Here is a 27,442-nt window from a genome sequence, read left to right as displayed (position 1 = left end):
ACTTGAGCTGTTTCCAGATCTTAGCTATTGTAAATAGCTCTGCTGTGAACATAGGGGTGCATATATTCTTTCTGATTGCTGTTTCAGGTTTCTTAAGGTATATTCCTGGAAGTAGGATCACTGGGTCAAATGACAGTTCCATTTTTAATTTTTTGAGGAAGCTCCATACTATTCTTCATAGTGGTTGCACCAGTATGCATTCCCACCAGCAGTGTCCTGGGGTTCTCTTTTCTCCACATCCTCACCAGCCCTTGTTTGTTGATTTGTTGGTGCTAGCCATTCTGGCAGGTATGAGGCGATACCATATTGTCGTTTTAATTTGCATTTCTCTGGTGATTAGTGACTTTGAACATTTTTTCATATGTCTCTTGGCCATCTGTATGTCCACTTTGGAGAAGTGTCCATTTAGGTCCTTTGCCCATTTTTTCATTGGATTGTTTATCTTCCTTTTGTTGTATGAGTTCTTTATATATTTTGGAAATTTATCCCATATTAGATGTATCATTTGCAAGTATGTTCTCCCATACAGTGGGATCCCTTTTCATTTTGTTGATGGTTTCCTTAGCTGTGCAGAAGCTTATTATTTTGATGTAGCCATTAATTTCAAATATTTATCCTTCCAAAGATAAATGGATTCATGTAACAGAACTATTGAAGAATGACTTTTTAATTGCTTTCTCAAGTTTAAAAGCTTACTTTGCAAAGTATATGTTAAGATTCCACCTGAAAGTCTGGTAAATAGACCATTTTTGTTGACTTATTTCACATGCTACTTACTTTTTATGTGTTGTTATTTTTTAGATATATTTTATTGATTTTTTTACAGAGAGAAAGGAGGGATAGAGAGTTAGAAACATCAGTGAGAGAGAAACACTGATCAGCTGCCTCCTGCACACCTCCTACTGGGGATAGGCCCACAACCAAGGTACATGCCCTTGACCGGAATCGAACCTGGGACCCTTCAGTCCGCAGGCTGACGCTCTGTCCACCGAGCCAAACCAGCTAGGGCTTTTTATGTGTTTTTATTTTTTATTTTAGAGAGAGAAACATTGATGATACAGAGAAACATTCATCAGTTGCCTCCTACACACACCCCTACTAGGGATGGAGCCTGCAACCCCATGTGCCCGGACTGGAATCACACCACTGAACTTTCAGTGTATGGGACTGGCTCAACCAATTGAGCCACACTGGCCAGGGCTATATAATACTGATTTTAAAAATAAGATAATATTTTAAAACCAATTAGCAGTCACACTTTTATTTAAGTCATTGGTTTTGGATTCTTCTGTCCTGTTATAGGATTTTTTGATACCACTTGTTCAACAAGTTTGATTCCTTGAATTAATTACTCAGGGTAACTAAAGGACTGATAGTTTAATGTTGTTTTACAACATTAAATTACTTATTTATTGCTTTCAACAGTTGTATTTAAGATGACCTTGAAATTTTGTTTTCATGAACATGTCTTTAGAGAAAATAAAACCCATATGTGTAATAATCTTACTTTTTGAGGAATTCGGAAAGTCTTAACATTTGTCTCCAAGAAGTCAAGTAACAGTTCAGCACCTATCTCTGAAACCATGAGTCGGTAGCCTCTCTGAGGCTTATAGATTTCCCACTTTTAAAATGGGGGGGCGGGGGGGGGGGGACCAACACTGAGATTGGGGCCAGGAGTAGGAGTCACTTGTCCAAGTTACATAGAACAAGGCAGGTGGATCTGTGTAGAGCAGACTCCCTTCAACCTTGGCACTGAACCACTGGCCTTTTGTGTCTAGCTGCCTTAGTGTCTCCACATATTGAGGGCTCTCATTTGGGGTTTTTGTCTCTGAGTTCTCTTACCTGTGTGTCATATGCTTCTTCAGTCCCAAAGCACGTCCTAGAGCAGATACTCGTTCTCCTTAATCAGTACCACATAGGAGGAATCTGTGAAGGAAATCCACTTAGAGCTCAAGTCCAGCCTCGCACCTGATGCAAAACTTTGCAAGAGTTTTGTTTAGCTCTTTTTACTTTATTACTGGTTAGGAGAAACTTAAATAATGTTGACTTTTCCTCCATGTATGATTATCATCTTTAACGTGATGGACACATTTGTGTTCCTGTCGCACGTTGTAAAAGATAAGCTCTTATTTGTTGGAGTCTCGCTTGCAACCTAACATGACTGGAGGCTGAGATTCTCTTTGTAATTCCCTCCCATCCCTGCCATTCCTTCCCCATATCCCTTGCCATCTATTTCTGCTACCTGTTCCCCATCCTCTCTTCGGGTGCCCTGAGTGCTAGAGAGTTTTAACAACAGGAGCTCTGTACCAAAAGTCATGACTGTGTGGGAATTGCAACTCAACTAGCATAGCTCACAATGACGAGTGGTAGTGGATAGAAAGGATGAAAGTTCAGATTAGGGCATGGCATAGGCATTATTACGAGGAGAGAAGGAGCAGATTCATACCCCTGGCATCTGGAGTCTTGGAGCAGAAGTATGGGAAGTGAATTGTTAGAATGAGAAAGAAATAGGCTAAGCTCAGATACTCAACTGTCGTTTTTGCTTTACTCCTGGACTCCAGGTAGCCTATAATGATGAAAACTAACCTCAGGGGGAAAGTGTGATTTTTAGGGACAATAAAAATTAACTCTCCCACTGTAATAGTCCTGAAGTCCCTAAATAGGAGGTGAAACCTTTCATTCCATAATTATTCTAAGCCCTGGAAATGTTAACAAGTTGATAGGGAGGAGTTTCTTTCCAAGTGTAAAGAGGATATCATTCTGTCCTGTTTGGATTAGTTGGGAGGTGTGAAAAAAGGTATTGAAGCCTAGAAAATTGGATGAATGCTACTGAAGAGTGAGGAGGAGAAGCTGGCAGTGCTAGACTCAAACTTGAAGGCTTCATGGTTTTACTGGGAGCCACCTTACTTACGCCTGGAATTGAAAAACCATGTTTAACATGGTTTAAAGCACAGAGTTTAGGTCAGCCCTTGGCTGAAAAGACTAGAAATCAGAACATGTTTGTTACTTAATGCAATGCATTTTTTTAAAAAATATATTTTATTGATTTTTTTACAGAGAGGAAGGGAGAAGAAGGATAGAGAGCCAGAAACACCGATCAGCTGCCTCCTGCACACCCCCTACTGGGGATGTGCCCACAACCAGGGTACATGCCCTTGACTGGAATTGAACCTGGGACCCTTCAGTCTGCAGGCCAATGCTCTATCCACTGAGCCAAACTGGTTAGGGCGCAATGCATATTTTTTTAAAAATTAAACTTAAATTTGTTTCTTTTCTAGAGTAAAAGACAGTTTTTTTAAAAAAGGAAATTTTCAAATGAAGGAAAGATGGCATTGTATCAAAACGCACATACAAGAATGTTGTCAGTAGATTATGTGACTTTAAGTGAAACATATAATGAAACCAATTTTACCATAGGCTACTTGATAGAAACAAGAGTTAAGTTTCTGGGGTATCTCATCAACATTAGAACAAAATAACATTATTCGAGGACCTGCTGTATTTAGGAATTAGTGGTTGTATAAACTAGTTATTAAATGATCTAGCTTATTGATTCAAGCAATTTGTTCCCTTAGGTAATTAGCTGCTCTCCTGTCACTTTAAAAGATTCCTTCCTCTTGACTTTTTCTGGGAATTTATTTTGAAGGACACTGTGGTAGAGAGGGAATGTAGTGTTCTTAGAGTTAGAGAGGCCTGGAAGACTTGAAATAAGTTGATTAAACTTCTGAGTCTGATTTTTTTCTGTATGTATTGGTAGTGCTAATAATACTCAGAAGGTATTTTAAGGATTAGATGATGCCTCCTTTTATATAAGGCACATTGTAGATTCTCAGGAATTCTGTCCTGCTTTCCTTCCATCCATTTGTCCCTGGCTCACACTAATAGAAATGAAGAGAGTTCTTATCACCCTTACACTTAGGCCCCTGGAAAGGTGAGGAAAATCAGTACAATGATTTTTTTTTTTTTCTTTTACAGGAAGTCACTCAGAAAGTTGTAGTACTGCTCTGGTAGCATGAGAACTCCATAGATGAGAACCACTTCTTTCCCCACTGTTTAATCTTTACCACCTCACCTCCCACCCCCTAGCACACATAGATCATTGCTGTCCCTTTCTTATAGTCCAGACTTACAATTATAAGTTTCTTGTGTAGGGCAGGAAATCACCTGACCTAAAAGCAAGTAATCTTTGAGTCTAAGTAGTGGCAGGATTTCTGATTGAAGTGGCAGGATGTATATCTGAACTTGACCTTAGAGACATCCCCATGAGCCTTTCTTTTGATGAACATCCTATCTAATAAGAGGGAATATGCAAATTGACTGTTACACCTTCACATAGATGGCAGCGCCCAGTCCCCTCTGCCCCACCGGAGTCCCACAGTCCTTTCAGCCCAGCTGGGGGTGCAGTGGCAGGCACACAGTGTGGCCGGACCTGCCCTCAGCCCCCAGCCCCCCAGGTGCAGTTAAGCTTCAGATGGCAGCTGCCCAGCTGCCCAGGGCCACCCGAGGCTCAGGTAACCAGGGCCCGCCGAGGCTTGCGCTGCCAGCAGTGGCAGCAGCAGAGGTGTGATGGGGGCGTCGCCTTCCCCTGATTGCCGGGTCACCTCCCGCCCCTGAGGGCTCCCAGACTGTGAGAGGGGACAGGCTGGGCTGAAGGACCCACCCCCCCCCTCCCGCCCAGTGCATGAATTTTCATGCACTGGGCCTCTAGTTTTATTATATTAAATCTGCCACTTGATTTCTATATCTTGGTTTCAAGTCTTGATCGATGATTTCAAATCTTTAGCTATGTATTTCTCTCTTTTTTAAAAATCCTCTTTCAGGCTATCTAGATTCTTTAGTTTTTATTTTCCCATGAGTATGAATAAAAAGACTGACAGCCCAACCGGTATTGCTCAGTGGTTGAGTGTTGACCTATGAACCAGGAGGTAACAGTTCGATTCCCTGTCAGGGCACATGCCCAGGTTGTGGGCTCAGTCCCCAGTGGGGCATGCAGGAGGCAGCCAATCAATGCTTCTCTTTCATCATTGATGTTTCTCTCTCTCTTCCTCTCCCTTCCTCTCTCAAATCAATAAAAAGAAAAAAAGACTCTGACAGTCACAGCATAACAAAACTTACACTGAATATCTTGGACCTATCAAGAAGTTCTATTACCCGTGTAGTATTTTGAAAATAGTTATTAGGTATTGGTTTATTTTTAAATATTTGTGAGATTTATCTTAATTTAGTCCTTTCATTTTGCCCAGTTATACAATTTAACAATGAATTACAAATGCTGTGTGAGCATATGATGCATGTAAATATAGTTAATTTCATGTGGATCTTAGGTTGAAATGAGAGACCTGTTCCTAAGTGTAATACACATTTTATAGATTTGAGTTATTGCTTTCAAATTTCTTTGGGAAAGTAAAAGTGGCACCATCTCCTTGTACCAATAGTACCTTCCATGTATTGCATGTTTGTTATATGCCTGGCACTGAGTTAGGCTCTTACATACATATTTAAGATCTAATCTTCACAATAACCTCATGTGATTTAGTATCAGGTCAACTTAGTGCCAGAGCCTCACAACCCAGTATATTTGTTTAGATGAGAAAATATCAGGACAGTAGATATTTTTGAATGTTATATAATTATGGGCCGTGTAATATGTAAATATGGATAATGTGAACCAGTTGATTGTGACGAGAAAGTCAGGCTCACCCATTCCTATCAATAAAGACAAAGTTTCCTTGTCCCAGGGCTTGTTTATTGTTATTTGAGACCCTGATTCCTAAGCCTGCCTCTGTGGAGAACATAGCCGAGCTGTCCTGGTGACTTACTGGGTATTCGGGTGTTCACAGTCCGAGCCCAGCTTTCACTGCAGTGGGGTTTGTAGCTCTGCTTCACAAAAGAAACTTTAGTTGCAAAGTTTGATCAGCTGTACACTTTTTATGAGCCTAGAAGAGCTTATTCAAAGTCACCATAGTTTTCTCTACTTCTTTGTTATTAAAAGGGTGATACTGATGTCATTGTAGTTGAAAGGAATATGTTATAAAACCTACGCTTGCATAAAGTCAGGCAATAATAGTTTTACTTCCATCATCCTGTGGTCTGTATTATAGTTTTTATGTGCTGTGCCCTGTTGTCATACATGTGCAATACAGGAAAAACTCACATTCAAATTAAGTTTAAGACTATGTCTTCATACTTCATAGTCTTTGTTGCCACCACTTTCTAACTGGCCCTCCATTTATAGTCTCTCCTTTTTTATCATCTCCACACTGTAGCGTAAAGGATTTTTTTAAGATCCAGATGTGATTACTTCATTTTTCTGCCAAACCTCTGATAGTTCTCTGTTATCTATCCTATCAGCCTCTCTCCTTCCCTGACCTCTCCAATAATCCCCCACCAGATTTCCTACTGTTCCTCAAATATGTCATTCTCTTTCATACCTACCAGTTTGTATGAGCTGTCATCTCTGCTTAGAACTCTCCCCATTCTCCTCTTTGCTTATTTAATTTCTACTCTTCCTTCAAGATCCAGCTTCTCTCCTATAAAACTACCACAAGCAGAGTGAGATGTTTCTTCCTTTGGACGTTCATTGTAGCATTTAACACTGCATAGCTTTTATTGATTTCCTTCTAAAATTCTTCAAGGACAAGGACTTTCTCCTCCTCCTCTTATTATTGTCATTGTTAATTCTCAGTAGTCAATTCATTTACTATTTCACAGCAGTTGCTTAAAAAGGATTGGTAGTTGTTCAACTTGATTAACTTAAAATTACCGTTGAATAATATTCTGTGGCAGTTTCTTTTTTTACTTAAGCTATTTGGTCTTTTCCGGGAACATTATTGTGTGTGGGAGCAATCTTCAAGGGTTAGGGAGCTGAATAGGTCAAGGACCAACCTTTGAAGACCTCAAGTTTCTGTACCAAGAAATATAATGTTTTGTCCACAGTGCTTATAAATATAGTTTCTGGTGTATAGTAATCATTCAGGAAATGTCAGTTACTATCAATATTATCATGCTTAGCTCTACCAGCCAAGAAGGTTGTTTTTAAATGTTTTTTTCTAGTTTGTAGTATCAAAGCAATAGGTGGTGGTTGTTTTTTTTGTGGGGTTGTTGTTTTTTTCAGTCTTCAAATGCAAAATTATATTGTGCTAGTGACTGGTTTTTCAAACTATATGTGGACACAATACACTGTTTCCTGGAGCTTCTCATTCTAGGGCAGTGGTTCTCAACCTTTCTAATGCCGCGACCCTTTAATACAGTTCCTCATGTTGTGGTGACCCCCAACCATAAAACTATTTTCGTTGCTACTTCATAACTGTAATTTTGCTACTTTTAATGAATCGTAATGTAAATATCTGTGTTTTCTGATGGTCTTAGGCTCTACAGCAGCAGTTCATAACATTACGATTCATAACAGTAGCAAAATTACAGTTACGAAGTAGCAACAAAAATAATTTTATGGTTGGGGGTCACCACAACATGAGGAACTGTATTAAAGGGTCGCGGCATGAGAAAGGTTGAGAACCACTGTTCTATGGGGATGCCTCCTAATTGACAACCATCATCAAAGTGCTCTACCTTTCCTTCCTACTATGTGGTCTTTCTGTCTTTAGGATTACCTGTTGCTGTGATAGCAGTAAGAGAAGCTCTCAGGTGAGAGTCTTGCCCTCTGGCATTATCTTTTTTTTTTTTTTTTTTTTTACCTATGCACTTGAGTTAAATATTTTCCCTCACTTACTGATGTCTTACATTGTGATATCCTAAAAGAAGGCCCTGTCTTTCTTATTTATATATGAGAATAGAATATAGTTTGCGACCTAGCATATTTTCAAAAATGATGAAATGGAAAATATTTTTTGAAATTACCCCCTCACTTACCTGCTGTCACTGGATTTAAATCTTTATTGAAAGCACTTGCTTTTCATAATTTCTCTTTCGATACCTCTCTCAATGTTATTCTCACTCATTGTCTTTGCTTATTTTTCCAGAAGGTGCACACATTCTTCCTTGTTCATTTTTAAGCAGTTCCAAAGCTGCTGTTGATGATGCCTGAAGCTGCTTTGGAGGCAGAAAACCAAGAATGAGGTCAAGAATTGTAAGAATTTAAGTTATAAAGAAAGGTTGCTGCTCCGGGTCATGAGTGTTTGAGATAGTCTAGGAAGTTGATGTGGGCAAGAGAGCAAAATGGGGGGAAGGGGGTGTACTTGCCCTAACAGAGCAAGATTTATTATAAAGCTGCAGTAATAAGATAATGGTAGTGGCATGGAGAAAGATAAGTAGAACCGTAGTGGAATAGAATAGAGAACCTAGAATTACATCCACACATACAGGGAAGCCTGAGATATGGTAGGCAAAAAGGATAGGTTGTTTAGAAATGGTGCTAGAAAATGGATTATCCATACAGGGGGAAAAAATGAATTCTTCTCATCAAACTCAAAAATCAATTTGCAGATGGATTGAGGACTTAAATGTGAGGGACAAAACTCTTTAACATTTATAATACATAACACTATACTTTTTAAAAAGTTCTCACCCAAGAGTATGTTTTTTATTGATTTTAGAGAGAGAGGAAGGGGAGGGGAGAGAGAGAGAGAAATGTCGATTGGGTACCTTCCATATGTGCCCCAACCAGGGATTGAACATGCAACCTAGGTATGTGCCCTAACTGGGAATCGAATCCACGACCCCTCGGTGCATGGGACGATGCTCTAACTCAGTGGTTCTCAACCTTTCTAATGCCGCAACCCTTTAATACAATTCCTCATGTTGTGATCACCCCCAACCATAAAATTATTTTCGTTGCTGCTTCATAACTAATTTTGCTAGTTATGAATCGTAATGTAAATATCTGTGTTTTCCGATGGCCTTAGGCTCTACAGCAGCAGTTCTCAACCTGTGGGTCACGACCCACAGGTTGAGAACCGCTAGCAGGGTCGCTTAAGACCATCGGAAAACACAGATATTTACATTACGATTCATAACAAAATTACAGTTATGAAGTAGCAACGAAAATAATTTTATGGTTGGGGGTCACCACAACATGAGGAACTGTAACTGATCGAGCCACACCAGCCAGGGCAAAACATTATACTTTTGATCTTCAGGTAGGATAAGATTTTTTTATTTTATTTATAAATAAAAGTACATAAAACATAAAAGTACAGATTGTAAAAGAAAATATTGTCAGATTTAGCCTTATTAAATTTAAGAACTTCTATTCATCAAAAGACACCATAAATAGATGTGCTACATAGCAAGAAGATATTTATAATTTATGTAATCAACAAAGAATTAATATTTAACTTTTCTAAGCTAAACATGTTAATTACTACATCTTCCTTTGTGACCTAACATCTAGAATCACTGGTTGTTAGCAGTATCTTGGAGCCCCCATGTCCTATGTGAGGTTGATTGGCCTGTAAATTTAGTGTTCAAGTGAGTCATTACAGACAATTTTCTGAGTTACTAAGTCATCTTTATCAGGCCATCAGTCATCTGTTAAATCAAAACTTGAAGGATCAAGCTACCTCTTTTAGGGAAACCCAATAGAAAGATAAGCCTTTCTAGTACTCTTATTTCTATACTACATAATAATATTCCCTATTGATATTTCTGATATTCAAATTCATAAATTTCTTGCATCAGACAGCTCTTAATAACAGCAACAGAAATGCTTGTAACACCTAAAAGTGGTAAAATAATAGTTGCAGCTGCATGTTTAGATTTTATTTCTTATATAATACCTATTGGCTATCTTTATCCATTTTTTTCCTTAGAGAGTTCTTTTGAGAGCTCTGTTTTTATAGCAAAAGAAGGAACTCTAGACTTTTCACATGCAATAATTGTGTTTTTAACAACAGGTTGTTCAGAAACTTTTCTGGTACGTGTGAAATGATGTCTTTTTCCTCTATTTCTTTTAGTTGGAACCAAACTGTAACTAGGGGAAAAGATCAGAGTGTTTCTCCATGATTTTTCTTCTAGAAACAATGAAAAGTAAACAAAAGTTAAAAGTCTTTACTACTTATTAAAAAGAATAAATAACCAGAAACACTACCTCTGTAATTTCAGATCATGTACTGTTATGTGAAGATGAATTACTGACACTGGTGACCTGGTATTCTTGTGGCAGTTGGTGCAGTACCTGCTCTTACAGGATGTTGACTCCTTGAAGGCAGGGGCCAATTATTTTATATTTATCAATCACAGTTTCATGCTCCCATCTCTCTCATTACCATTTTGGCAATAAAATAATCTGAAGGGGAATTATGATCATAGAAGGAACTATCTAATAGTAGAGAGAATGATATAGAAAGTCACTAGAGAGTGGCCTGCGGGGATCGGTCAGCCAAGCGGCGCTCACTGACCACCTGTTTTGAGCATCTGCCCCCTGGTGGTCAGTATGCATCATAGTGACTGGTCGACCGGTTGTTCTGGTCATTCCGCCATTCGGTCACTAGGCTTTTATTATATAGGATAATATTTTAGGTAAGAACTACAGGAAAGTGTTTATAAAATTACATTGTGAAGTAGTCTAATTTGTGATTGAGGAAGGGCCAAACAAATGAAATGTGTATGCATTTGTGTATATTACACACTCAATAGTACCATATAGTTTTTATATGTAAATGCTGGAAATAAATACCAGAACTTTGTTCTCCCATTAACCATGGGACCTGTGCAGTCAGTAACGAAGTCTTTCCGATTTGTCCAGGAAATTAGATACAAAGTGGAATTCCTTTATCCTGAATTCTTTGTGGTAGAGTATTCTAATGGCATGGGTTTAGGGACTGTTCAGGATAGCTATGTTTTATGACCTGAAGAGACCAGGAGGTCTTTTACATCAAAAATGATAGTACTCAAATGATCCTGACCCAGGAGACTAGCACAATTTTTGGTCTTTAGATGATCTTCCTCAATTTTTACAAATGATCACACTGTTGTTTTTTTCTATTAATAGGAAGCTGAATTGTCTTGTTTTTCTAATTTAATGAAGACTTAAAATATAAATTGATAAATGTATGTGTACCATGTTCTTAGCCCACTTTAGTAATGCAGTCTACTTCTTTCTTAATGATAGTATTTGCCTTTTAACTTAAGAGTGAGGTGTGATAGCACCTGGGCAGCGTTCTTACACTGCCACTAGTAACAGAAGTATAGTTGATGATAGCAATCTAGTGCTCTGTATTCGAAGTTGACCACGCCTTTCTCAGATAGCCACTTTCTTATTCAGGGAGCTAAACAAAAAGGTGTGGTTCCCACCTCCCTGAGAGGTGAACCAAACTGTGACAACACAAGAGACCTGATAATTAAAGTTCCAAATCCATCTTTGTCTATATTTACCAAGGGAAGTCTTGTTTCCAAATTGAAAGTACAGCTTTAACTCCAAGGTTCTGTCTTAGTCATAACATATTTGACACTTTGCTAATGTTGTTTCTGCTAATTAAATTTGGTACCTGTAATTGAAGAATCCAGATATGCTTAGCCTGTTTTCTATAAAGGGAAAAATCTGTATAAAACATTACCAAAGATGAATTTTGATTGCTGATATTTTTCAAGTAGCCTGGTTTCTCCCCACCTGATAGAAGTTGCTGCATCTTTCCAAACAGGTTCTCTAATGATCTTGCTTCACCATGGCTACAAATATGGAGGGGCTGGTTCAGCACAGAGTGGGGACCCAGCAGGTGGCTGAGGTGAGTGACAGGGGCTAGCACAATAGCTAGCACCCTTGCTTTTGATAGGAAAAGTACATCAGTGTGCTCTGTTGTTTGAAAACAGTCCCAATGAAGTCAGGATGTAATCTAAATCCAAAGGAGGAGGATGCTGCCATGGAAGAAAAAATGAAAATGACAAGAACATTTACTCCTATTCTTTTGCATGAATAGTGTAGCCTAGCTGCATACAGTAAGTGACTTAAAAAAATTTCACCTTGAAAACTAAAAGAATCTGATGCTTATCAAACATGTGGGTACAGCTTTAATTCCAAAGTTCTGTGTTAGTTTATTTCACATTTGGCACTTTGCTAATATTGTAGTATAGTGGAAAACCCAGTTATGTGCATTCTGCAGTCATTATTGACCACCTACCATGTACTGGAGATTTTGCTTAGTGCTGAGAAATATGGAGATGAATGAGCCATTGGTCCTTCCTTTAGCATTTTCAGGAATGGGTTAAAAAGTAATTATATAGCAGGGTGAGAAGTACAATTCCATGTGAGGAAGGTGATCCTAGAGGTGGGTTTTGAGTGATAAGTAAACATTTGTCAGACGGACCCAAGGAAGTGGGGTGGCAGAAGTCAGAAACCTATAAAAAGTCATGAAATAGGCAATTGAGGTGTAAAGAAGGGAATTGGGCCAGATCTTTTCACTCTGTACCAGGTCCTATGAATAATCTTTAATCATCACCACAACCATATGAGGTTGGGATGATCATTATTCCCATTTCATAAGTGAGGAAAGCAAGGCTCAAAGGCAAGTAATTGGCCAAGGGCACACTGACCCAGTTCTGTTTCACTTCTTCCAAACAACCATGCATCATACTGGAACCGGGAGTCATTAGAAGGATTCAGATTTGTATTTTTGACTCAGTACTCATATTTCTAGGGTAAAAATGCAAATTTATCAAAAAAATGTACATTTAAAGAAAGGATTTTTAAAAATAAAAACTAAGTGCACACATACCTGTTTAAACCAATAAAAGTAGTGAGCAGATTTTTCAGATTTTAGATCAACCACGAACTTTAAGGCAACAGTGTACTAATCATCCCCTTCCTCCAATAAATAATGATTAATATTAACTAACTATGATAATAGATGGATTTCACACATTTTTTAGTACTGTATTTTAGAAAGGCCTATCAACTATCAAAATGCTTGTGGTTATTTTGTTGCTTTAGTTTCTGATAGGAATAATTTTCTTAAAAAAACCATTGTGGGTTTTGGTTTTTTTTTTTTGTTTTTTTTTTTTTTATTTTCTTCCAAATATTTAGGGTTATTTTGCATTTAATACAATTTTCAATTGAGGCTGATTTGGAGACTAGTTATGGTTCACTGCTGTAAAAAGGTCATCATTAATCCTTTAGGGGAAAAGTTTAGTAACCTATAGTAACTTATACAATAATATATTTTGTGTATGTATTCAGAAAATTTGCTACCTAAAATTTTTGGTCAGGTACCATATTTCCTTCAGGAAATGGTGTTTTATATAGTATTAACTTAGTGCAACTATTGTTACCCATGGCAAAAAGTGCAGTTTTAGGAGATTTCCAAAGTAAGAGAAGGCATTCTTAATAGGAGTGCAAAAGCAATCTTTCTACTTAAAATATTCCCTAAATTTCCTTGCTATTGTTTTGAGGGATAAGTATGTGTGTGTGTTCTTTGAAATTTTGAGCTTAATAACTTTGAAGCTACAATCATGTGCCACTTAACAATGGGGATGTGTTCTAAGAAATTCATCGTTAGGCAGTTTTGTTGTACAAAGATTATAGAATGTACTTACATAAACCTGGATGGTATAGCCAAATGGTCAGCAAACTGTGGCTCGCGAGCCACATGCAGCTCACAAGCTGCGGTTTGCCGCTCTGTTGACTAATGAGTTTGCCGACCACTGCATCATTTTTAAATATGCAGTTCAGTAGTGTTAACTATACTCACATTGTTGTGCAATGGATCTCCACAACCTTTTTATTTTGTAAAACTGAAACTATATTTATTAAACAACAACTCTCCATTTCCCATTCCCTAGCCCTTGACAACCACCATTCTACCTTCTATAACTTTGACTGCTTTTATACCTCATATAAATGGAATCATATAGAACTTGTGTTTTTTTTCCAACTAGCTTATTTTACTTGTATAATATCCTCAAGGTTCTGAGCTCTCTATTTTATTACATTGGTCTATATTTCTGCCTTTATCTCTCTACCATAGTGATTTGATTGCTGAAGCTTTGGAGTAAGTTTTAGCAATTTGGGTCCTGTGAGATTCCGTATAAAGGTTAGGATGGATTTTTCTATTTTACAAAACAATATTGTTGGCATTTTAATAGGGACTACATTGAATCTGTAGATAGCTTTATGTGATGTTGACATCTTTAAAATATTAAATTTTTCAATCCATGAACAAGATGTTTTTCCATTTATTTATGTCTTTAATTTCTTTCAGCAGTGTTTTGTAGTTTTCAGTGTACAGCTCTTTTACTTCCTTGGTTAAGTTTTACAGATGTCCCTTTTTCCCCCCCTTGTCCCCTGTCACCTGGTTCCCACTTCACCCCAGGCCTTCTCCACCCTATTGTTTGTGTCATAGGTGATGCATATATGCATGTAAGTTCTTCGGTTAATCTCTTCCAGCCCCCTTCCCCTGCCCCCACCCCTTTCCTCTGAGATTCAGCAGTCTATTCCATGTTTCCATGCTCTGGTTCTATTTTAGTCATCAGTTTATTTTGTCATTAGATTCCTTGTTCATTTATTTTGTTTTTTAGACTAAATTGTTGATAGACATAATAATCTGGCCACTCGGTGTATATCCTATATAATAAAAGGCTAATATGCAAATTGTCCCCTCGACCAGGAGTTTGACCAGCAGGCAGGCCAGCCACCTGCCCATGTACCCTCCCCCTGGCCTGGATGGCCGGACCCCACCCATGCACGAATTCATGCACCGGGCCTCTAATGTGTGTGTGTGTATATATATATATGTGTGTGTGGGTGTATATGTGTGTGTGTATATATATATGTATGTATGTGTATATACACACACACACACACACACACACACACACAGAGTGGCCATAATATTATGTGTTCAGAGATCATAATAATCTGGCCACTCAGTGTATATTTATTGCCATTTTAGTGTTGATACTTTTTATCCTGTCCCTCCCTCCCATCCCCCTCCTCCTCCTCCTCCTCCTCCTCCTTCTTCTCCTTTGTGTATCCTTCATTTCTTACTGGTCCTTTTTCATGTCTCTGATGTTCTCACTAATTTCCTTGAAATTCTCACTGAGAACCTTGAAGTTCTCACTAAGTCCCTTGAAGTTATTAAGATTCATGAGCATCCTTATAATAATTGTTTTGAACTCTGTATCTATTAGTTTGCTTGCTTCCATTTCACTTAGTTCTTTTTCTGGAGATTTCTTCTGTTCTTTCATTTGTGACATGTTTCTTTGTCTCTACATTTTGGCTGCTCCCCTGTGTTTGTTTCTATGTATTAGATAGAGCTGCTAATGTCTCCTGGAATTGGTAGAGCGGCCTTGCATAGTAGGTGTCCTGTATGGCCCAGTGGCTCAGCCTACCCAGTCACCTGAGCTGAGTACTCTAGGTGTGCCCTGTGTGGGTTGTATACACTGTCTTACTGTAGTTGAGCCTTGATTGTTGTTAGGGTCACTAGGAGGAATTGACCCCCCAGGTCAGTTGGCTATCAGGACCAGCTCCAACTACAGTGGAAGAGTTGCTGTGTAGCAGATACTTTATGGAGTAGGACTCACTTCAGTGGGGCTTTGGTGCTCACTGAATCTGCCCTTGAGTGTGTTGCCTGTAGATGAGTAGAGTTGTAATCTGGTATGGTCTGAAACTGTCCACCGGGTGCAAAGTCAGCCACTGCCTGGGGCCACCAGCGAGCTACAGAGTGATTTGCAGATGGCTGCTACTTGTGTTGGGTTTGGAAGTACCCAGGCAAGGCTAACCTGTGAAGCAAGGCAGGCTGCTGCTAGTGCCAGTCTTGCTGATGCCAGCTGTTGCTTGTTTGAGAGATTTTAGGAAAGTCTGAAGCCTGAGCCAGGACAGGCCATTCATATGGAAAATCCACTGCAAACAGCTTGGATTGGGCAGTAAATTGGATGGGGCAGGGTCTTAGGGAATCACCAGGGCAGAGTGAACAGCATGAGCCAAGCTGATGGAAACTCAGATATGGCTGCCAGTCAGCTCTGGATGGGGGAGGTGTCAGCATAGGAACACTGACCTCAGTGAGCACCCTTGTCTGGGAGAAAGCCACTCCTGAGTTCTTGCTCCAATACCAGACAATTCTGGATCTCTGTGCCCTCCCTCCTCCCACCCAGTCCACTGCCCCAGCACTGAAGCCCAGAGGGATTGAGTCAGAGTAAGTCGGTTCACCATCCCATTAAGAGGAAATTGCTTGGGTCTCCAAGAGCCTGCATGTCACTCAGCCACAAGCTCTACGGGTTTTTATTACCCAAAATTATGGGGTTTTCTCTTCACAGTGCTGAGACCCTTTGCTCCTCACAGGAGGCCTCCACAGCCTAGATATCCCTCCCGATTAAAAACACGCCACACATGGGTGTCAGACCAGTTCATTCCATGCCTTTGCCTGTCCTACCAGTCTCAAAGTGCTTTCTTCTTTACTTCTCTAGTTGTAAGACTTCCATTCAGCCAGATTTCAGATGGTTCTGATCGATGGTTCTGTATTTTTTTTTTGTAATTTTGATGTGGTTGTGGGACTTGGCAAGTACATTGTTTACCTACACCACCATCTTGGCTCTCAGATTTAGTAGTTCATTATTTTTTATGATAGTAAGCCATTGTGTGTATATACAATTTCTTTTTTATCTATTTTCCTCTTGATGGACACTTGGGTTGTTTTCATTCTATTACAAAAATGCTATGAACATTGTGTAAGTGTTCGTGAGAACATATACTTTTATTTCTTTTGGGTAGATATTCTAAGAGTGGACTTCCTGGGTCACATGGTAAATGTTAGGCATTCTGGTAGATGTGTACTGTTTTTTCATTGTGGTTTTAATTTGCATTTCTCTAATGAAAATGATGTTAAGCATCTTTGATATTTGCCACCTTTAATGAAGTGTCTGTTAAATCCTTTGCCTATTTTAAAAAATTGAGATGTTTGCTTTCTTACTGAGATTTGAGATTTCTTTATATATTCTGGATACATGAGGTATGTGGTTTCCAAATGTTTTCTCCCAATCTGTGACTTATCTTTTCATTCTCTTAACAGTATTTTTGAAGAGCAGATTTTTTTCTATTTTGGTGAAGTTTACTTTATCAATTTTTTATTTTATGAATCGTGCTTTTGATGTCATATTTTTATCTTTACATAACCTAATGTCACAAAGATTTTCTCCTGGTTTTCTCTGGAAGTTTTATAACTAGATTTTACGTTTATAATTCTCTTTTAATTTTTTTTAACTTTAATCATAGTGTGATCAGAGAATCTGGTTTGTATAATAACAATTCTTAGAAATTTTTTTACTTTTAAGTTTGGTGTGTCACCTTCCTAAGTATTTGTGCTCATGTATATGTAACTAGGAATATATAGGTTTCAAAATTTAACAAAATTTTAAAAAATCACATTAATTATGATGGTCTACAAGTTTAAGTCTTCCAAATTTTCTTGAATATGATTTGTATACGACGCCTCCTTGGGCTTACTTGTGGGTGTATTTCTCTAGGCTAAAAGTAGAATTGCTGAAAGCTATCTGGGTTAATTGTATCTTCAAAGTTTTTGCTTTTTTATTTTTATTTTTTTATTTTTTTACTTTTTTTTTTTAAACAGATTTTTAGCAATCATATAGTTTTATATGCAAGAAGTAGCTGGGCCATTGATTAGGTCAGTAGTTTATTCAGCAAACATTTATTGAATACACATTGTATGACTTAGGGGTTTTTGGTTCCTTTGGAACCTGTGCCTCCTTTTTATTGCAGTATTTTTAATGACCCACTCACTATGCCAAAATAATACTCATAGGGAATATAACCACTCAAACACAAATAAATTTTAAAAATCAATATAGTACAATAACTATGCAAGAGAAACAAAAGGAAAGCAGTTTATTATAAAGTAATGTGTATTTCATGTAAATGATCAGACACAGCTATCATAGAAGATATAATGGAGAAGTCAGATGGTTGTACATACTTAAATAAGCTATGACTGTAAAAGTAGTAAGAAGATGAAGTTATTTTATAGAAATATGAACAGGCCTACAGGGGAACTGGAATGAAAGTAGTGTTAGAATAAGAAAGACTAGACTTATTTGTAACATGGTAAGAAACAAAGAGTTGATGAAAAGAATTGTCAAAAAGGAGAAAACCAGGAAATATGATGTCCTTGTAAAGGGGCTTTACCAAAATAATTTCCCATGGTATGTCTTCAGCCAACATAGTGATGATCGGTCACAGAAAACATCTTTGTTAAAAATCTCACTGCATTTGAGGTATACCAGTATATCTTTAGTGCCTGATACTTTTAAAAGACTTTGGAGACAATATCCTTTTATTGGTCTTAGGAGATAGAGAATTAGAAACAAAACCATTTTGTTTACCAACAAACAAAACACACACACACACAAACTAGACATTTTACTCAGGTTCATAGGTTTAGTGCTACACTTGCTTTCCTTGGGGAAATTATAATAGGAATGCTCTATATTTATACTAGAGGCTCGGTGCATGAAATTCAAGCATGGGTAAGGTCCCTAGGCCTGGCCAGCGATCAGGGCCGATCAGGGCTTTCCAGCTGCTGACCAGGGCCTCCCTTCCCCGGCTGTGAGCTGGGGCCTTCCTTTGTTCCGCCCCGCCCCCTGGTGGTCAGTGCATGTCATAGCAAATGATCGAACTCCCAGTCTCCCAATCAAGTTCCTGAGGGGGCACTTTGCATATTAGCCTTTTATATATATAGACTAGAGGCCTGGTGCACAAAATTGGTGCACGGGCGGGGTGTCCCTCAGCCCAGCCTGTACCCTCTCCAATCTGGGACCCCTTGGGGGGATGTCTGACTGCCCGTTTAGGCCCGATCCCTAGTTGCCCCCAACTGCCCTCCCCTGCCGGCCTGATCTCGCCCCTAACTGCCCTCCCCTGCCGGCCTGATTTTGCCCACAACTGCCCTCCCTTGCAGGCCTGGTCGCCCCCAACTGCCCTCTCCTGCCAGCCTGATCTCGCCCACAACTGCCCTCCCCTGCAGGCCTGGTCACCCACAGCTGTAGGGGAGGGCAGTTGGGGGAGGGGGGACCAGGCCTGCAGGGGAGGGCAGTTGGGGGCAACCAACTAAACGGGCAGTCGGACATTCCTCAAGGGGTCTCAGATTGGAGAGGGTACGGGCTGGGCTGAGGGAACCCCCCCGCCCCCCCCCATGAATTTCGTGCACCAGGCCTCTAGTCTGTAAATAATAATACAAGAATAAACTCATTCATGTACTTATAAATGCAAACCTACTTTTGCCCACCCCTGTACATTGCACTTTATATTTATTTCCTCATTTAATCCTCATAATATCCTGTGAGATAAGAGATACTAAGTCCAATTTCACAAATGAGTAAACAGGAGCTCAGAACAAATCAAGGGACTTGTCCAAAGCCACCCAAATAGGAGCTGGCATTCTAAGTGTGCCTAATAGGATAATTCCGTTTAGATTTATAATTGCAGAAACATAGCCTAGTTTTAAAATATCATCAGTAGCAATTCTTTAATAGGCAAGGAGGGCAAGGAGACGGATAATTATTTTTCACAGTAGAGTTTTATCTCATCTTACAAAATAAAAAGATTTATTTTTTCTGGATGGGTAGAAGAGAACTTTTTCTTTTAAAAAGGAAAAGAAGTATAAAGAACACTATTCAGATTTGGGTTGAAAGTAAGATCACTCATACCAATTTCTAGCAATATTTGCTGGTTTTAAAAGGTAACTTTGTTTTTTGAAACTTTTTTTTCAAATGTACCATAAAAGTGATGTAACATTCTGAAAAAATTTGAAAAGGAGAAGAAAGCCCTGTTTTCACCATTTCAACTCATCTATCACTATTTTATTACCTTAACACCTCCCCATATAAAATAATCATTTTTACCTTTACTTCTCTCACTTTTTATTCTTCTTACTCTTAGTTTTCTCTATGACACTTATCACTATCTAACAAATTTGTATACATGTTATTTATCACACTAGAATATAAATTACTGGAAATCAGGAACTTTGTTTCATTCCCTCTTGTGTTCCCAGTGTCTAAAACAGTGCCTGAAATATTAGACTAAATATTCAATATTAAGATTTTATTTATTAAATGAATAAATGGGTTCAGTTTTGGTCTTTTTTTCACAGGTATGTTATCCCATTGTAATCATAGTTCATATACAACTTAGTGTTTCGTTACTTCACAGAATAAATGTAATTGTCTTTTCCACAGATTTCTTCATAACTTGTATGACCATCTTTTTTTCATAGCTACATAATTTTGTATCAAGAGAACATGAAATAATTTACTAACTCACCTCCTAGTATGGGGTATTAAAGTTGATTCTGACCTTTCTCTATTAATGGGATTCTTGCCCTGACCCAATAGCTCATTTGGTTCGAGTATCCTTGCAGTATGCCAAGGTTGCAGGTTTGATCTCTGGTCAGGGCACATATAAGAAGCAACCAATGAATGTCTAAATAAGTGGGGCAAAAAATCGATGTTTTTCTTTCTCTTTTTCTGCCTCCCTTTCTCTCTTTCTCTCTCTCTCTCTCTCTCCCTCTCTTTAAAATCAATACATTAAAAGATATATATACATATATATATTGATATATATAAAATCAATAAATTAAAAGATATATACATATATATATTTAGCCCTGGCCAGTGTGGCTCAGTTAGTTGGGCATTGTTCTGTGCACCAAACGGTCACCAGGTGAATTTCTAGTCAGGGCATATGTCAGGGGTTCCAGTTCGATTCCCAGTAGGGGGCATACAGGAGGTCTCTCATACCGATGTGTCTCTCTCTCTCTCTCTCTCTCTCTCTCTCTCTCTCTCTCTCTCTCCCTCTCTCCCCCCTCTCCCTCTCTCCCTCTCTCTCTCCCTCTCTCTCCCTCTCTACTCTCTCTCTCTCTCTCTCTCTCTCTCTCTCTCTCTCCCCCTCCCCCCCTCTCTTCCCCTCTCTCTCCCTCTCTACCCCCCCTCTCTCTCACTCTCTCTCACTCTCTATCTCTCTCCCCCCTCCCTCTCTCTCTAAAAAATCAATAAAAACATATTTATAAAAATTTAAGCAGAAATGGGATTCTTAAAAAACATTTGAGTTAAAATGTGAGGAAGGATGGATGGATGGAAAACTTGATAGTTACCAGGAGTACTGGATAAATAACTTTGTAGCTAGGCACCATACCCAGATCTTACTGAAGCACCTGTCTGATAAAGCTTTAGGAGCACACCGCAGTGCTGAGGCCAGACATGAGGCTCTTGTTATTGAACTCAAGGTGTTCGCCACTTGGGGTGATCAATTCCAAAAAAGAGACGTGGTTGTCACAAGGTGGTTTTATTTACTTTAGCAAGTAAAGGAGACAGTATTCATATCCAAAACTCTGCCTTCCTGAAGAAAGGCTTAGCTATCACTTACATACACTAGTTGGTTAGTTAACTTGTTGATTGATTTCTTGGCCTCATTTATCTTGTTGAGTTACTGTCAGCTCATCCTATTTACAGATGCATCTGCAAAATACTCTGCTACATTTTAACATTAGTAAGAAATAACATTTAGTAAGAATGGGGCAGGCCTTAAGACCCTCCTCCTATCTTAACATTCCTGCTGCCAGTGCAAAGTCTCAGGCTCTTGCATCTGATTGACCCCCTGCCCTTCAAGAGATACCAGACGTGCAAGTATCTGGCATTCTCTACTTCTACAGGTTGGAGGTAGGATCTGCCTCATATGGATTTCCTGAGAGAGGGAATTACTATGTTCCCTAGAAAAATAATTTAGGACTACACACTGATAGAGCCCTTTCAGTATTTATGATAGTTTGTGTAAGGTGGATTCCCAGAAGTAGAATTACCAGGTCAGAGGGCATGAACAAATTTTTATGATAAGAGGAGCAGACCTATTGACCTCAACAGTTGGACCTTGGAGCATTTTGTTTACTTGGATTAATATTTTCCTTTTATACATCATTTATTAGTTGTACTTAGTGAATAGAGTGTAATGTTTTTTAGAACTTTAAATACTTGAGGTAGGGAGAGACTGTAATCTCCCATTTTTAAAAGGAGAATAATCTCTTCCCCCCCCCCCCCCCCCGATTAATTTTTCTCTTCTGGGTTGGGAGCCTAGGTTTGTGCTAGAATTTGAAAAATGGATGACATATTCTCTTAACTTAGATTATTTTAAGTTAGTTATTACACATACAAACTTGTAGCAGTGTGGAGAACTTAATATTTTAGTTTCCTTCCTCTCTAAACTCCCCCATCCTATATAAAAGTAAATAGCCATAAACTCTTCCCACCCTCCCCCAGGCTTCATTTGTTTTGGTGACAAACCAGTATTTGTTTCACCTTAGTTGTTAAGGTGTTAAAACAGGTGAGTCTCCATGGCAAACAGGAGGCTTCAGGTTGGCTTTAGTGGCAAGTGCTCTTGGCCGGCAGCCAAAGAATCTGGGTATTAGTTCCAGCCCCACTTCTAATTCACTGTGACCTCAGGAGCTCCATTTCCTCTATGGCCTTGCTGGAAGGGTGAGGCTTAGGCTTGAAGCCATTCCATGGCCTGTTCAAGTGCTGCCTTTGCACTGCCTATGCTCATCCTCCTGCCAGAATGGGAGGCTGCAAAGGCTAAGACTCTGACCTGTATTCACATGTTGAGGAGATGTAGTCAAATGCTTATTAAATGAGCCCAGTGCTGTTTTTCTTGTGGTGTTTTTGTATGTAATATAGACTGTTATGTTGTTGCCTTCTCTTTGAATGAATAAGGAATTTGCAAGGACCCTGTCTAAAAAGATTAGCTTAATATATTACGAAGTTGAAAATACTGTATGTAGAATGTGGTATTTCTGAGTTTTCCAAATCTTCCCTCCACTCCTTAAAGTTTTAAAACTATTTTGAGTTGGTTGGACTCCATGGTAACATTCTTATGAGCTCTCAGTTCAGGTGGTCTTTACAGGGAAAGGGCTTGGGAGCATTTAGCAAAGGTAACAATGTAGGTGAAGGGAGAACTTTGTAAAGCCAAGTACAACTTCCCTAGAAGCAAATTAATCATATTATTAGACAGACTGCTTAAGCAGCTGGTGAAACAGCGGGAACATGACAATTTTGCTTCCTTAGTTACAAGGAGTGATAGTGTTCTTGACCTTCAGCAGAGCAGGGTCATGGAAAGGTCATCTTTATACAGCCTTGTCAGGTTTTAGTGAATGGAATCTGCGGTGGCAGTTTGAAAGTAAATGCCTGTGAGTTCCCCAACCAACCCCTCGTCATTTGGGTTGGACACTCTGGTCTGGGAGATTGCTGAGGAAAAATGTAAATTAAGCTGCAGGGATTCTTTAGCATGGTAAGTGTAAGGGTCCTGAAGAAAACAAGACTGTGATATTGAAGCCTTTTCTCATTCTCTCTGTTTCTGTAGGGAAGCCTCCTGTAATGCAGTGTATTTCACATGTACTTGTTTTCTGAGCAGTTGATAAAATAGCAGTGGATTTAGACACCTATTTGAAGGAATTAATTTTAGTGTCTACTGTGCTTAGCACCTAGCAGATTATTTCTTTATAGGCACTTTCTTTTGAGTATGCTGGGTAAATTCAGGGGATCAAAAGCCGTTTGCTTGTTTATTATTGTTTTCAGCAGGTTAATCTGCCTATGAACAGTTTGTGAACCATATTGCTCTTAAAAACATCATTGTTTTACATAATTATAGGTAGTGGTTGTTGACTTTGGATCTTTGTTTTTGTGCCAGTAAATTTAGGGCTGTAGTTTCATCTTTTTTAAACATATTATCACCTGGAAAATTGAAGAACTGATTAATTTTGTTATAAATGGGGCTGATTTATAATATTCTGCTTTGATTCCTTCATTGATTTTATACTAATAAAGAAGAGCTGGACTTAACAGTCTTCAAGAGAAGTAATTCTTTAGGAATGTGGCACATGGACATTATGAGGTTTTAATCCTCTGTGTGAGGTAAGGGAAGCACTTTAAAGACCAGCAGCTTCCTGTGGATTCTTCTCTCTGTGATTCAAGTTGCAGCACAAAGAGGGTTTAACTCTTTGTCCATTGACCTTTCATTATACTTGTTATTTAATGATATTTTGAAATTAAAAATAAAAGGAGGATGTAGTACATTTCAGTTTAGGATGGAGGTGTCCTCTACTTGAAACCATTTACCCACTTAGGCATTTTTTACATTGTTCATTTTTTCACTGGGGATGTTAAGGAGAAGTCGGAAGTTCATGATTGATATTTGTAACATATTAGGCCTGCGCAATCTGTATGTTTTTTTTTAGAGGGTGTGAACTTTGTTGCCCTATTAATAACTTACGGGAATGTTGCAGCCAAAATCCAAAATAAATTACAGTTTAGAAACTCTTTTTTTTAAATATTTGTTCATTAGTCCAGTGCTGCCTGTGGGCATTCTCTTCATCTTTTAGCAAATGACTGTGTGTAAACTACAGAAAAATTTTCTGAGGATTTTTTCCTTTAAAAATGCTACCAAGGCAGTGTTATATTATGATGAATAGAGAAAGTTCTCACTCCATGTTGAAAATGTATGAATTTTCCCATCAACCTCATAATCCCAGGCATGTCCATGGAAGCCAGTATTCCTTGGTTTATAATCAGCAGTCACCAACCGGTGGTCCGCGGACCACTGGTGGTCCATGAGGTCTGAAAGGTTGGTGACCGCTGGTTTATATAATAAACTTCCAAGGCAGGTGTTGCGCGGTACCAATAGAATATCTAATTAGCAGACATGCACAAGAGTAGAGTGAAACAAAGAAAGGGGTAGGCAGAGTCCCATGATGGAGTACTGTAAAAAAGACTTCTTATTTATTCCCGAAGTTTAAAAGTGTTCACTCACTAAGCAGTCATTGTGGGCCTACTATGTGGCTTTGGGAGTAAAAGGAGAAATAGTAAATGTACCCTCATGCCCCCCGGGGTAGGCTTCAGCAGGCAGTTACAGTAAGTGCCCTGGCAGAGAGTTATGATGCAGGAGCTCTGGGAGCTCAGAGTGAGACATGTATACCAACCTAAGGGATCAGGAAGGGCTGGCCAGAGAAGCAAGGTTTTATTAAAACTGTCTTAGGCCCTAGCCGGCTTGGCTCAGTGGATAGAGCGTCAGTCTGCGGACCAAAGGGTCCCAGGTTCGATTCCGGCCAAGGGCACATGCCTGGGTTGCGGGCTCAATCCCCAGTGGGGGGGGCGTGCAGGAGGCAGCCAATCAATGATTCTCTCTCATCATTGATGTTTCTATCTCTCTCTCCTTCTCCCTTCCTCTCTGAAATCAATAAAGAAATATATATATATATAAAAAACTGTCTTAGACAGTAAACATTTGTGTATTGAGGCAAGCATGGTTAACGTTAGAAAGAATGTGAAGTGGCACAGCTTATTTTACCCTTTAAGCATGAGTCACACAGACCAGGCCTTGAAGACCTGCCGCTAAACATACTTTTACCAAGCTGGCTCATAGTTTGAGTCCTTTGGACTAGCAGTTAGTAGTCCTTTGGATCAGCAGTTTCCTGGTCAGAGTGCAAGTACTCTGGCCAAGATGTAACACACACCTGGGTGGGCATTTATACTTCAGTGTGAACTAAAAGATCCTGTCCTGTCCTTTGCAACTTGAGGAGGTTGAAGGAAGAGAAAGTAGGCTAAGACTGTCATCAGGTACTGAAAAGGTAGGTAGGAAAAAATGGAAAGCAAACACTTCAGTAGTCAGAAATTCAGCTAATATTTTTTATATGTTATGTAGATTTATTTATTATTTGTATTTATTTACTTATTTTTAAATCATTACCCAAGGATATTTAGAGAAAGAGGAGAGAAGTGGAGGGGAAAGAAGGAGAGAAAGAAACCTTGATGTGAGAGAGAAACATCAATCGGATGCCTCCAGTATGCGCCTTGACCAGGGATCGAACCCGCAACTTAGTATGTGCCCATTTCCTACCTTGATATCTGTTCATAGTATTAGGCTCTAATCTACACAGCTACAAGAATTTTTGAGAGGTCCCATCATAGCATCACTTTGCCTTCAAACTGCCCCTAGTGCAAGTAGAACAAACCACACCTTCTCTCTTAAGTATTTTCCCTTTACCTGTCACTTCCAGAATTAAGCATCCCTTTGCTGAATCCCAGGAATATTTAAGGCTGTTCATCCAGTCTACATTTATTACTGAGCTACAGGCAGCCTGTAACCCATGCCAACTTGACCCATGTCCCCTCTCAGGCAAATTTGTTGAAGGTTTTGGGCTTCTCGTATAAAAGGAATCATAAAATTTGCAAGTGTATCCCTTAACAGGTGAGGGAGTCAGAATCCCAGAGATTATAAATTGTAGCTCAGGCAGAATTGCAAAGCTGGCAAATAGCAGTCTTAAGTGCCCAACTCACACTTTTTCCCTTTTAGCCTTCCATCCCCACCCTACTCTACCCACTCCCAGATACTTGAAGGCAAGGCCAACTTTAGAATGCTCTGTGTACCCATCACACAGCTCCAGAGTGGCACAGGGTCAAGGCTCAGCAGGTTCCAGTGAAGTATGGCCAAGGTCACTGTTGGCTTACTGTTTAGAAAGCTCCTTCGAGTCCTGTAGAATATATATATTTTTTAAATATATTTTATTGATTTTTTTACAGAGAGGAAAGGAGAGGGATAGAGAGTTAGAAACATCAATGAGAGAGAAACATTGATCAGCTGCCTCCTGCACACCCCATACTGGGAATGTGCCTGCAATCAAGGTACATGCCCTTGACTGGAATCGAACCCGGGACCCTTCAGTCCTCAGGCCAACACTCTAGCCACTGAGCCAAACCTGTCAGGGGTTGTAGAATATTTTTTAATATTTTCAAATAAACTTTTTATTGTAGTATAAGATACATAAGTTCACAATTTATAGGTGTATAACACTGAATTATCAGAAAGAATATTACCATGGTTAAAAACACCACCCAGATTAAGAACAGAATAGAATTTCCTGCCCTCCTAAAGTGACCTCTGTCCTGAGTAATTACACCTTGGATTGCATAATTTATTTGTTCATTCTTTTTTTAAGAAATATTAAGAGCTTTATTAAAGTACTAGAGGCCTGGTGCATGAATTCATGCACCAGTGGGGTCCCTCTGCCTAGCCTGCAGGATCAGGTCGAAACCAGCTCTCCAACATCCCCCGAGGGGTCCCAGATTGTGAGAGGGCGCAGGCCAGGCTGGGGGACCCCATTGGTGCATGATTGGGGCTGGGGAGGGACTGCAGGAGGGCTCCAGGGTGTGTCTGGCCCGTCTCGCTCAGTCCCGATCGGCCAGACCCCAGCAGCAAGCTAACCTACCAGTCAGAGCGTCTGCCCCGTGGTGGTCAGTGCACGTCATAGTGACTGGTTGACTGTCTGTCCCCTGGTGGTCAGTGCACATCATGGTGAGTGGTTGAGTGGCCTTAGCGTATCATTAGCATATTACGCTTTGATTAGTTGAACGGACGACTGGACATTTAGCATGTTAGGCTTTTATTATATAGAATAATTCACATACCATACAATTTGCCTATTTAAATTATGCAATTATGTGGCTT

General features: G+C 39.3%; 1 protein-coding gene across 4 annotated transcripts in view; it reads left to right on the top strand.

The window, feature by feature from the left end:
* The window catches only part of NR2C2 (nuclear receptor subfamily 2 group C member 2), a 74,506-nt gene that overhangs the window by 4,738 nt on the left and 42,326 nt on the right, over window positions 1-27,442 (top strand). For 2 of the 4 annotated variants that reach the window (XM_080676866.1, XM_080676865.1), the window contains exon 2: window positions 11,598-11,681. The exons of the other annotated variants lie outside the window; for them this stretch is intronic. In XM_080676866.1, coding sequence (XP_080532992.1) covers window positions 11,622-11,681 — 60 coding nt within the window. In that variant the 5' untranslated portion in view covers window positions 11,598-11,621. The remainder of the gene's footprint in view (window positions 1-11,597; window positions 11,682-27,442) is intronic. 4 annotated transcript variants of the gene reach the window in all.

The sequence above is a fragment of the Plecotus auritus genome (genome assembly GCF_963455305.1).
Source record: "Plecotus auritus genome assembly, chromosome: 6".
Taxonomy (NCBI): domain Eukaryota; kingdom Metazoa; phylum Chordata; class Mammalia; order Chiroptera; family Vespertilionidae; genus Plecotus; species Plecotus auritus.
The sequence above is the reverse complement of the archived record's forward strand: the minus strand, read 5'-3'. Positions and strand labels throughout refer to the sequence as shown.